This window comes from Podarcis muralis, chromosome 8 (genome assembly GCF_964188315.1).
Source record: "Podarcis muralis chromosome 8, rPodMur119.hap1.1, whole genome shotgun sequence".
Classification (NCBI taxonomy): domain Eukaryota; kingdom Metazoa; phylum Chordata; class Lepidosauria; order Squamata; family Lacertidae; genus Podarcis; species Podarcis muralis.
In genome coordinates, this window is record NC_135662.1 from 38,737,265 (window position 1) to 38,749,670 (window position 12,406).

At 38.5% G+C, this 12,406-nt stretch overlaps 2 protein-coding genes across 2 annotated transcripts in view; both read right to left on the reverse strand.

Moving 5' to 3' along the window:
- Positions 1–12,406, reverse strand: part of RP1 (RP1 axonemal microtubule associated) — a 170,650-nt gene that overhangs the window by 143,797 nt on the left and 14,447 nt on the right. Inside the window, exon 3 of the mRNA XM_028736952.2 lies at positions 10,085–10,256. Within this exon, the coding sequence (XP_028592785.2) occupies positions 10,085–10,256 (172 nt within the window). The remainder of the gene's footprint in view (positions 1–10,084; positions 10,257–12,406) is intronic.
- On the reverse strand, positions 706–8,019 carry LOC114600608 (oxygen-regulated protein 1). Its single transcript, XM_028736950.2, has one exon. It carries the CDS (start codon positions 7,491–7,493, stop codon positions 1,968–1,970), a length of 5,526 nt encoding a protein of 1,841 aa, XP_028592783.2. The 5' UTR covers positions 7,494–8,019; the 3' UTR covers positions 706–1,967.

The following is a 12,406-nucleotide window of genomic DNA, read 5'->3' on the forward strand; positions in this document are numbered from 1 at the left end:
ACCAAATGAGAGCCAATAAAGTGAAACTCCATCCAGATAACACTGAGACACTGTTAGTGGGTGGTTCCCTAGATCAGATGGATGAAAAGTTGCCTACTCTTGATGGAGAGTACTTCTGGACCCACTGCTGTTGGATGAGGTTCAGGTGGCATTGGTGGCATGGAGTGCCTGGTTAGGGATAGCATAACTTCTCTCATCTGGGCTCTGGTAACCTCTAGGTTAGATTACTGCGATACATTATACATGAGGCTGCATCTGAAGACAGTTCAGAAACTTCTGCTGGTGCAGAATTCAGTAGCCACATTACACCAATCCAGGCCCAATTCAGAGTGCTGGTTTTGACCTATAAAGTCTTAAATGGCTCAGGAGCTAATAATAATAATAATAATAATAATAATAATAATAATAATAATAAGTTTATTCTTTGTACCCTGCCCATCTGGCTGGGTTTTCCCAGCCACTCCGGGCAGCTCCCAATCAAATATTAAAAACACAATACAACATTAAACATTAAAAACTTCCCTAAACCACAATACCTCAAAGACTGCCTCTTCCATAAGAACCAACCTAGACCCTGAAATCATCATCTGAGGCTCTTTGTGTGCTTCCTCCGCAAGAGGTCTGGAGGATGGCAACATGAAAATGGCCCTTTTCTGCAGTGGCTCCCAGTTTGTGGAATGCTCTCCCAAGGGAGGCTCACCTTTGTTACGTATCTTTAGATGTCAGACATAAACATTCCTTTTCTCCAAGAAATTTGGCTAATTAAATAATCTATGGCCTTTTAAATTGTGGGGAGGTATTGGTTTTGTTTGTTGCTATGTTACATCTTTTGTGTTTTTATATTGTAAACCATCCTGTGATCCTCAGATGAAGTGTGGTATAGAAAATAAATAATAATAATAATAATAATAATAATAATAATAATAATAATAATAGCTGCCTTTGGACTTTCAGAAATATGAAGCAAGTTCTATTACACTAGCTACATTTAGCTATTGCAATGTTAGACTAGTAGTTTCTATCACGATTATCTCCAGTAGAAATGCAACAGAAGTGGTCATGTATATGATGTTTTCATTTTTTTTGACCATTCTAGAGTAGTCTCTGTAATTGAAGACTAACTAGTGTCTGATTTTATATTCATTAAGACAGAGGGCAAACTTGGTTAAAAAAAAACAACCCCAACAAAACTAGAGAGTGGCCTGGTTACATACATAAATGAGATCAGTTAGCCCTTCTTAGAATCATGCCTTTGTGTATTTTCTAAGTTTCTCAGTGTATAGAACACAAGAGTAAAGTTCACCGACATCATACATAAGAATATTGCCTATAATTGCAATACTTTCTGTTGCCCATTTCAATATACATTCAATATACAATATTGTTTTTACAGTTTGTTAGAAAAAGTATCTTTAACATCTGTTTTGTAAAACTAAAATGTTCTGTATACGGATCTCCAAAGTATTTCACTGGACAAATTATAGTTATAAACTATGATAAGAATAATTATGAAGATTTAGAAATGTAAACTTAACAGTTTTTTCAGGTAAGTTAATTACACTTGTAGTTTAGAGTAAAATAACAATAAATAAAATGATCACAAATGGCCTCTCTAATAAAATAAACTTAGTATCAGTCCTACTCCCTGTCCATGCTAGCATAATGGGCTGCATTTCTAATGTTCAATAATATGGGTCATGAGTTTAATCTACCATCACAAAAAACCATTAATAACTAATATTTCCATAGTTTCTCATGCACAAAATTTTTGTAATGTTATTTTGCATTTGTTAAGGAAAATATGTAACAAGAGTGCGAAAAACAAACAAGAACGAAAAAAACTTTTCACAGAAGAATTATTAATAAGAAATTAGGAACATGTATTCCTCAAACCAGGGCATAAATTCACTGTCTTTATCATTTGTGGTTTTGTTTTGTTTTAATATATAGGCAGTGCTATATAATTCTTAATAACTTTTTTCGGAGTCTGAATACTCATTGTCACTTTCATCTTCTTTTACATAAGGTGAAGTTTCTTCTTTGATACTGAGGGCATTTTCCCCTTCCAAGTTTACAGTTAATTTCAAGCCAGTACTATTTAAGAGTGCCTCATGATGGTGAAAATTTTCATGTTTGCACCTTTCTGTTACATCTGCTAATGAAGAAGCAGGTTTCTCTGCAACCATTTTGTTTCCCTTATCTTTTGAGTTCTGCAGTAAAGATAAATTATTACTCTGCTCCACTGTTATCTCACTGAATGCATCACTACTGGCATTATTTTCATGACTGCTGATCTCCTGTGTGCCCACATCAATATTTTCTGTGACATATAATTTCTTTAAACCTTGATTTTCTTTCAGTGCTGCTGACACAAGTAAACTGAAAGTACTGCCATTCATGAAATCTAAAGTATTGTCAGCATAGAGTCTGTTAAAAATATTATTTGCAATGTTATTAATGCTGCTGTTCTTCAGGTCTGTGTGATATTTGTAAAGTCCAGTTATATTTTTGCCTTGCCATACGAAATATGGAGTATTTGTTAACAAATGTGACCCCACTTGGTTCTCAACATCGGAGGCTTTTTGGTAAGCACATCCTCTGATCTCCTCATTAGTTGGCTTTATGATGGCTGTCAATATTGGACAATGTTGTCCACAGATAGCATGGAGTTTATCCAGCGAGTCTTGATCTTCACGGCTATCCCTGCTTGAATGAGTGTTGCTTATTGGTTGGGTTTGAATTGGCTCATCATTTGAAGACTGTTCTGCAGGATGCACCTTATTGTCTGGTAATCTAAATTCTACAGAAGTAAGAGCTGGGGAATTACTTTTCACTTCTGTATAAAATTGTGTGGAACTGTTACATGCTGCCTCAAAAAGCACGGAGCTACTACACTGGTTGTTTCTGCTTTGTATACTTAAAGTATCAGGAAACGGATCTGAATCACTGTTATGAGGCATGTTGAAGTAGTTGCATCCATTGTCATATGGCTTAGCCATGTCTTCAAGTTCAGAAGATGATATTTCTTTGAGTGGCGGCCGGAGATTCAGATTCCCAAAATGTGAATATGGAATTTCATCACTATGATTGTCAAATGCCGTGTCGGCCGATGTTGTATCTGTATTGCCATACATTCCAGAGTTCTCAGGTGGTGACCTCCTTATTAAATGGTTCTCCTTAAGAAGCCATTTTCCTTTATCAATCAGTACTCCTTCATCTTCAGCAATGTGTTCCCTAGATTGGCAGTGCTGGTTTGTGTATTCCACTGAACAGTCATCATTATAATATGCTTCTTCCCCATTAAGACTAAACTGTGGTGCTGGCAAGGTAGCATTTTCTTTTTCCCACATGTCATTATTTAAATCTTCTGGGATTTTCGGTGATGCAAATTCATCCAGCCAGGTATGATTCTTTTGACACAACAAAGGAGCTCCCTCCATTACATCATGACAGGGTTCTTCTACAGCATTTCCTTGTAGTGTTTGAGTCAAATATGGAGGATCAAGCTTAGAAGGGGACTTAAAGGAAGCTTCGGCTTTACCATAAAGTCTCTCAATAGTTCTTTTCACATACCCTTTGTTGTACTCTTTTTCATATATTGCTTCATCTACACTTTCATTCGTCAAGTCACTGGAATGCCTAACATTGTAATCACTTTCATCAGTTTCTGGTCGATAATCTGACAAGTCAGACGTGGCAGGACTTTTCAGGCATTTTTTGAATTCCAAAGAAGAATTTGAGTAGGATCCACCCTCAAGTTCCTTTACTATCAGTTTTACTCGGGACACCTGTTCCTCTTCTCCTGGAATTTGCTTAGATTCATAACAAAAAGATAATGGTGATGGTGTAGACAATCGTTCTGAAGTCTCCTCACAAGTACCATCTTCCTCCATGTCTTCCCGTACAGAATTTTCTACAATGTCACCATTTGCGGTATTATCAGCAATGGAAGTAAGACACTCACTTGAATTTTCCTTTAACAACACAGAGTTGGTCCAGTTTAAATCTTCTGTGCCCTTTACTTCCTTATCATCTACCTCTGAAGTTTCTAGATCAAACATGTGGTCTTTATCATTAGAGGTCATGCTGTGAGTGCTTGACTTAGGTTCTTGTGATATCTCTGAGTCTTCATTATTAAATGATGTATCTGTGGGTTTTTCCTGTGTGCCTTGAAATGAGCTATGTTCAAATGAACTTTGTTCATTTTCTGTAGGCAGTTCCTCATTTGAAGCCAAGCCACAGCTATTGAAGTCAGCATTAATGCAGTTCAAATTTTGCATTTCATCATGAACATCCAAATCATTTAGATCTGAATTCTCTACTGGAGTTCTGCAGTTCTCCTCCTCCTCCTCCTCCCCACTAGACCTCTCCAATTCTCCTGCTAACACTTCTGCATCAATAACTTCCTCAGAACTCAACTTATTCTTAAGAGTTAAATTCTTGTTTACTTTTCCTTCTTCTTCAAAGACTGGTATATGTTTAATTTCAGCTTGAGAAAAATTTTCTTTGTGGTATGTTGGTTCCTGTTTCTCTATCTGCATTCCAGAGAATATTAAATGGTTTGCTGTGCAGTCCTGAAGATTGGAGACAGCAGTCTTCAGGTCTTCAGCTTCCTCTTTAATTGCAACTTGTTTCAAATACTGCAGGAGTGTAAATACTTCTGAACAGCTACAGGTAGTTTGTACCATGTCATCTTTATTTATATTGGACAAAGTTTCTTTGAGGTTAAGTAGAAGGAGCCAAGCGAGGAGGAGATTGGAAGAAGATCCAAGAAAGGAGGAAGAAGAAATGTCTGTAATGCATCCAACATGGTTCTTTTCAGCACTGCGCACTGTTGATTTCAGCTGGTGCAGCAACAGACCACTGACACAATCCTTCTGCATATCAGGTCCTAGAATGTTACTGGTGCCATTGGGACTAACCCGGGCAGCAATTTCAGAAATGTACCTTTGATCACTGGTTTCTAACAGAACCTTCTTTTTGTCATTTTCATGTATAATATTACACATGGATAGTTTATTATTGCTCTGGATATCTGACTGTAATAAATACTTGGCTTCTTCTATTAAACTTGCCTCAGCATCTGTCAAACAGCCAATGTGTCCTTCGTACAATTTTTTAACTGATTCTTCAACAGTTCCCAGTTCACTGAGATGATTTAATGTACCATTGGATAGTTTACTTTCACTAATATTTTTATTCCCTGATAGGCACACATTCTTTCCTACTAACTGACTTTCTTTATCTGAAAAAGACTTGACAGACAACTGATGCATTGTTCTGTTATCTGAATTTATGGGAGGTAAATGCTTTTCAGGCATTGCAGCATTTGGGAATATGTTCTGCAACCAGTTTTGGATATAACTTTCAAGAGAAAGTTCTGCAATCTCATTTGTCAAGGCTGCATCCCTCAAAGTATCCAATGTTCTAGTCTCATCCAACACAGGGACTTTACTACCTGAAGCACTTTCAGGTTTTTTATTCTTTTTTACTTTTTTATGTTTCAATGATGATTTGTGTGATTTGGCAGAAGTTACCCTCTTTTCTTTTTCAGCCGTAGGACCACTTCCTGTATCAGTCAATGGCTTCCATGAAACTATGCAACCTAGTGTTTGTTCTGTTACATTAGCTGTGTCCCATGTACCTTCTTTAATCTGTTCAATTTCATTTTTGGGGTGATCTTTAGCCTTTAACCCTTCTTCTGCTTTCAAGTGAGGTTTTTTGTCTGATTTGGCTTTTAGCTTAGGCAACTGTCTATTTAGATTTTGCTTCAGGTTAGATTCTAATTCATTTTTCTGGGATTTCTTAGACACTTGACTATATAAATCTTCTTTAGGACCTAAGCCTTTATTAGAACCTTCTAAGTTGGCAACAGGCAAAGCAAGCACTCTTTTATGAACTGTGATTTGAGGAGAAGAATGTGGTGCACTTTCTCTTGTGATATGCATCTCACAAGTCTTCACGTCATTCTCAGGGGTTGCTACGGCTGCTATATCATGCAAGTTCTGTGGAAAAGCTGTGCCTTGTTCCACAATATCAGAGGAAGATTTTCTCTTTTTCTTCTTTTTCTTCTTGCTCTTCTTTTTACTACTGGAAGATGCAGCTTGGCTTCCATCAGAGAGATGAGTTGCTGAGTTCTTGACAGTGATAGAAGAAGATTCTGTTATCGGGGGAGATCTTTGAGCACACTTGCATACTGTTTCACTGCTCCCAGGAGGTGAGTCATGTATGGGAGTTTGAGAAGAAGGCAATCCCTTGCACTGGTTGCATATCACCTCCTCATTTCTTGACTGAGATAATTCGGGGTGGATGTTGAAGCTGCCTACTTCCCTTCCAGTTTGATCACTTTGATTAAGCAAAGGCAGTCCAGTTGCATGGGATTTCTTTAGAGACGTTTGAGCATGACTGATGCTAGAATCATAACCAGATGTTAAATTGTTATCTAAGCCTTCCTCTGCAACTGATTTCTCCAAAAAGTTCTGTAATAAGCCATCCTCACAAGGCAAGGCATTGGACTTTTCAATTGTGACTTTGTTTGATGTTTCTTCCTCTGTCTGGTCATCCTGAGATTGATTCAGCGTATGATTGCTACAAATTTCGCTTAGTTTTGGTGTGGTAACACTTGATGTTTTACTGCTAGAGTGAGTGACCAGGCAATATTCAGATTTGGTATCACCATTGTCCATTTCTTCACTGTAAGAATACTGTCCAACCATCTTTTTTTGGACTGCTGTGTCAGATACCACAGTTACACTTTCAACCAAGGATTTCTTTTGCTTGACTCTTCTAGGCCCAGGAGTAGGTGGTCTATAAAAAGGAGGTTTGATCTTATCATTCTTTGCCTGGCTCATATCTACGTTCACAGAAGAATTCTGCCAGATGTCATAATTGCTAGCTTCTGTTCCACATGAAATATCTTGACTGATCACTTCTGTGTTGATGGGCTGCAGTGAGACATCATATTCAGCCCTGTTGAAGTTTTCTGCATTTTTTCCACATGACTCATCTTCTGCAACAACTGCAGAGGTGCCAGCACGGCTAACTGTGGTCGTCCATTTTATAGTTTCCTCTTCTTTTATGTTGAATCGAACTCTCATCTCAACTGTCATGCTGCCATCTTGATTAAGATGAACAGACTTCTCAATGTCATCTTCAGGGGGCACCAAAGACAAATCTTCCCCAGTATGTGAATGATTTTCTGCTAAGCTTGTGTCAATATTAGGTATGTAAGAAGACTCTGAGTTGTTATCATTACTGTAGCCTTTAGAAGAAGAAGCAGAAAACATCTGTGATCGGGAGCTTGAGTCTATCTGTACACTCACTTTCAAGTAATTTATTGAAAACACCCCAAATGATAAGATTAGATGGAAAGTGCAGAAGACAGTCATCAGAAATAACCATCCAGGGACAGAGGCAGCAGACAGGTAGGAAAGAGACAAAAGAAAACACAAAAAGAAGGTTGTTAGTACAAAAACATTCAGATAAAATAGCATTGGGAAGGGATCCAATTATATAAAACATTAGTAATAAATGGTCGGCCCCGCTGGTTAAAAGGCTAAAACATGAAACAATGAAAACCTGTATAGCTTAAATAGTAGGGAGAAATGAGATATCTGTCCAGACACATCAGCTACTATCACCTAGTAAAAAAAAAAAGAGCAGCAAAGAATATACAAATATTTACTAGGTTTATGCATAGTCTTAAATATTAACAATGACAGATATTTTGGCCAGAAATAAACCAGGGATTTCAAGTTTTAGCCTTTTAAGATTAAGCAGGTGTGCAGTGTGCATTTCTATGCATGATGGTGTGGAAGGAAGTTTCATGATGCCTAATCATGTTTTCTTCGCAATGACTGCATTTACCATCATTTTTGAACGTTCCAATTTATTTATTGAATTAAACATAATTTATACACTGCGTCATTGTAAATAGAATAGAAATTGCTTAACCACAGTCTAAACAGAGAGTTCATATGAAAAAAATAACAAGTGCTGCTAGCAACGTTTCCAACCATTCTTCAGACTTTGGCAAGGAGGGAGTTCATGAGTTTTGATACACTCCCTCTGCATGCCCTTGTTTTCCTAACTACATGCATTGCGGATGGTCAGTGGATTTTAGAGATTATTGTAAGAGATGGGAATGATTTCTTAAATAGTGTATTAGATTGTGCTTAAAGGGCATTAGGGAACCAGTACAGTTCCTAGAGTGCTGGGGTTACAAGCACTACCACTACCAGGAAAACAACTGCTGCATATAACAGTGTCTTCAACAATAACGGAATTTAGTCACTTATAACCTAGACTCACAGTTATAAACACAAACAAATGAATTGTTAGTCATTAACAGTGCAAGCCTAACAATGTTTACTTAGAAGTAAGTGCTATTGAATTCAGTTGGGTTTGCTCCCAGGTAGGTGTGGTTAGGATTGCAGCCTAAGACACTACAGGATCTTCTCTGTTTTAGTGATAATCTTTAACAACCCTATTAGCATGTTTCATATATTTTTGCTTGTTTACTTATATTATTTTTTTGAAATATCTATTCTTGCATCCAAAAGAATCATTACATGGCTTAACATCAGTATGAACCAAAACAAGACAATCATAGAACCAGAAGCAATAAAACAACAGAACAAGATAAGGACATAAAGGCAACAACTTGTTATGTGCTATTCTAAATGCCCTGAAAAATAGCAGGAACAACTTGCCATCTGAACTCCACTAGTGAGGGAGCTGTGTCTGTGTCTGTCTCTCTCTGAGGGGGAATTCCATACCCCAGGTGTCACCACTGAAAAGGTAGCCCCTCTCACCACCTCAGAGAACAGGAGAATATAAAACAGGGTCTCTGAAGATGATCTAGTTGAATGAGTAAATTGCTGCTGAGACAAAGTTGATTCCTATTTTAAGTCTGGGATGTTTCCTACTAAAATGCCGATATGCAATGTGTGTTGATGCAATGCTTTGTTATTTATTTATTTTTTATTACATTTTTGTTGACTTTTGTCTGTGGGTATCATACACCCTACTCAGGCATTCATGCATGGCTTAAAATGAACAGGGCAGGGCCCATGGAGGCAAAAAAGTTCCCCATTCTTGGTTTAGATTCATGTCATGAATCATGAGTTAGGCTATGTACACACGACATTTGAAAAGAGATGTAGATGGTCCTGGCAGTTGCGGTGGGTGAGTCCAGACCTGCCCAATGTCACTGTGGGTAGGCATATATTAAGGTTGCCATGACCTCTTTCTTTTTCTTTCACTTGGCACATGTGAAGGGAGGAAAAGGCATGGATCACCTAATCAAGAAAAGAATTTTCAAATAGGTATCAAGTAACCACACCCAACCTTTTGGAGAGCAGACTCTAGATTCAATCTAGATTGAAAGCAGCATGTTGAGGACAAGCATGAACAGTGCTTTTTTCCTGGGTGTGTGCAGTACCGGCACCTTTTTTTTCTAGAAGAAAAGCACTGAGCATGAATGATTCCCAGTTGAGAAAGCTACATTTTTTGTGCTGTAAATAGATTAGTGTGTACACAGTCTTACTTAGTTTTACTTTTCATGACAAAGGGTGGCATTCATGCTACAGCAACTGGAAATGAACATAAAATGTAACTTCATTACTTTCTAAATTAGAGTACTCACATTGGAGAGGAAGCGTTGTAGCAAACTAAAGTGCACTCAAGAGTAGACCCACTGAAATGAACCTAAGTTAGCTATGTTCATTAATTCCAATGGGTGTGTTCTGACTTGGACTAACACTGAAAATAACTGATTTATAACAGGTGAGTTAAAAGATGAATGAGCTGTTAATAGATAATGATGGTTTTAATATAGTCAAAACCTTCATATTTAGAGGAATAACAGAGACTGCTGGTGCTTAATACTGTATTCTCCCCTTCCCTCAGGCTCTTTCATTTTCCTCATTTGTGAGGATTTGGCTAGGGAGTCTGTAAATGGTTTAACTGGCCTTTTTTTAATATACTGATATCTAGGCAGACCATTCCTTTTTGCCATTTCATTTTATAGAACAATAAAAGAGGGAGAACGAAATTAGAACTGAGAATCATTAAAGACACTTACTTTTTCTACCCTCCGACTTGGCATTTGTTCTGGGGTATACACGACTGGAGACCCCAGGCAGTTTACTAGGTAGTGAATACCGACGAGGATCATAATTAGCTGCTTTAAAGGGCTCTCTTCCTGCAGCTACAACAGCTCCAGAGCAGAGGATTAGAGCTTGAAGGTTGGGGACCTGAAAGAGAAACAGCAGACAAGGTTTCTTATTGTGAAAAAGAAAATCATCATTCTGTGGTCCAGGATTTTGATTAAAAGCCATGCTTCTATGAGCACTTGACACCTTTAGAAAACCCAAAGGAGAGCTGCAACAAAATGAGGCATGGATGGAAAGTCCTGTTCAGTGTTCTAGTCATCCACCCATGCTAATCCTTTACACCTTCTCCTCTCTGTTTTTATTTTCAACTGCCAATCTGTCCCAACTCCAAACTGAGGTCACTTGAAGATGCTCAGTCCTCATTGAGCTGCTATTGGTGTGTGGCACTTTTTGCCCCTTTAATTTCACCCCTCCCAAAAATTAATTTTCTACTTTTCAAACCTTGATGTTCCTGAGCATAATATTACCTCTCTTATTTCCTCATTTTGGCAACATAGCTGTCACAACTCAGTACTTAAATTTGATATTAGTATATATTTGAGAAGGTAAAGAAATAGATGTAGCTATCAATATGTCTTCTGTGAAATTTTACAGTCTTAAATAATAACAAATGTCTGTCTTGTTCATGGCCACAACAGTTCCACATTACAATTTCTATTTGAGAAAGTGGTGTGAAATATTTCTTTTCTTTTCTTCAAAGCTTTACTACAAAACTGTAGATCTTGTAAAATTAAAGGTACTCCAGCCATCACTGACTGGGTTTATATTCTGAAAGACAGAAACATCTTGAAGCACTTCATTGGAGTAAATAGGAGAGTCTGTTGCAGGAACTCAAGGTGTGCAGTACTGGGATTCTCTGACCATGCCGTAGCTTCATAATTGCTTTTCCCTCAACCTTAGATTTCAAATGTGGGGACATCACTTTTCAAATTTTAAAACTCTGCATGGTAGCATATAAAAACGATGAGAGGCAAACTGACATTTTACACACTGATGCATGTTATGAAGCCTCATCTCTATTCTTTAAATAAAAAGAAGCCATGGGAGGCTGTCATTTTAAGTGAAGGAATGGTGGGGAAAGGAGATGTATAACCCTTTCTCTGCCAACGGATTTTCTGTTTCACATTCCCCACCTATCTGTTCATGAACACGGCTTCCCAATGTTGCTTTGTTACCCACACTAACATGCTACTGTGGCTTCCCTCTAATACTGGCTTTATCCCCAAATGAGATGACCCTCCAATATTTCTTGACCCCACCCAGGTGGGTTAGAGAACCTGCTTTTGCGTTTTAATTCTGTTACCACCCCCCAAAAAAAGTGAAAATAAAAGGTTGTGCCGCTTCCTTCAGGGACCTTTAAGCTCTTGGCAGAAAGAGATAGAATAATGCCTCATGAGCAGCCTAAACATAATATAGGGCTTCAAGGGATTATGACATGGCTAGAGCGTGCAGCACGATTGAGGTCACTCCTGTGGGTGCCCTTAAAAGCTCCTTAGTAAGCAGGAGTGTTACATGCTAGAACAGGAAGCTACAGTTTAAGAGAAAATTAGGTCTTCATGGATACCAGCAGTTAAATTCCTCTCACTTCCATCTCCCTGCCATGCCAAGTTTTCCTTTAAGGGCAAGACAGTTATTGTGGCTCACAAGGGCACTGAAGCAACATACAGCAGCCATTTGAATTTAAAGAGCAGCAGATGTTCTTGACCAGTGTAAGAAACATAAGAAACATTTTAGATAGCATGGTTTTGGTGAAAACAAAGCCGTATAACTGCAGTAGTACAGGAGCAGCTAACATCATACCCTCCATAAGCCCTAGACAGCACAGCCAATCATCAGAGGTGATGGACGCTGTAGCCCAACAGCATCTGAAGGATACCACATCCTCCTGCAGTAAAACCTGGTCTGGTCAGACCTGCTCTGGTCAGACCTGCTCTGCTCTGACCTGCTCTGGTCAGACCTCACCTGGAGTACTGTGTCCAGTTCTGGGCACCACAGTTCAAGAGGGACACTGACAAACTGGAACGTGTCCAGAGGAGGGCAACCAAAATGGTCAAAGGCCTGGAAACGATGCCTTATGAGGAACGGCTAAGGGAGCTGGGCATGAGGAGGTTAAGGGGTGATATGATAGCCATGTTCAAATATATAAAAGGATGTCATATAGAGGAGGGAGAAAGGTTGTTTTCTGCTGCTCCAGAGAAGCGGACACGGAGCAATGGATCCAAACTACAAGA

Bases quoted from the DNA above. Each gene is read 5' to 3' on its own strand.
- LOC114600608 (XM_028736950.2), bottom strand. From the start codon at position 7,493: ATGCTATTTTATCTGAATGTTTTTGTACTAACAACCTTCTTTTTGTGT.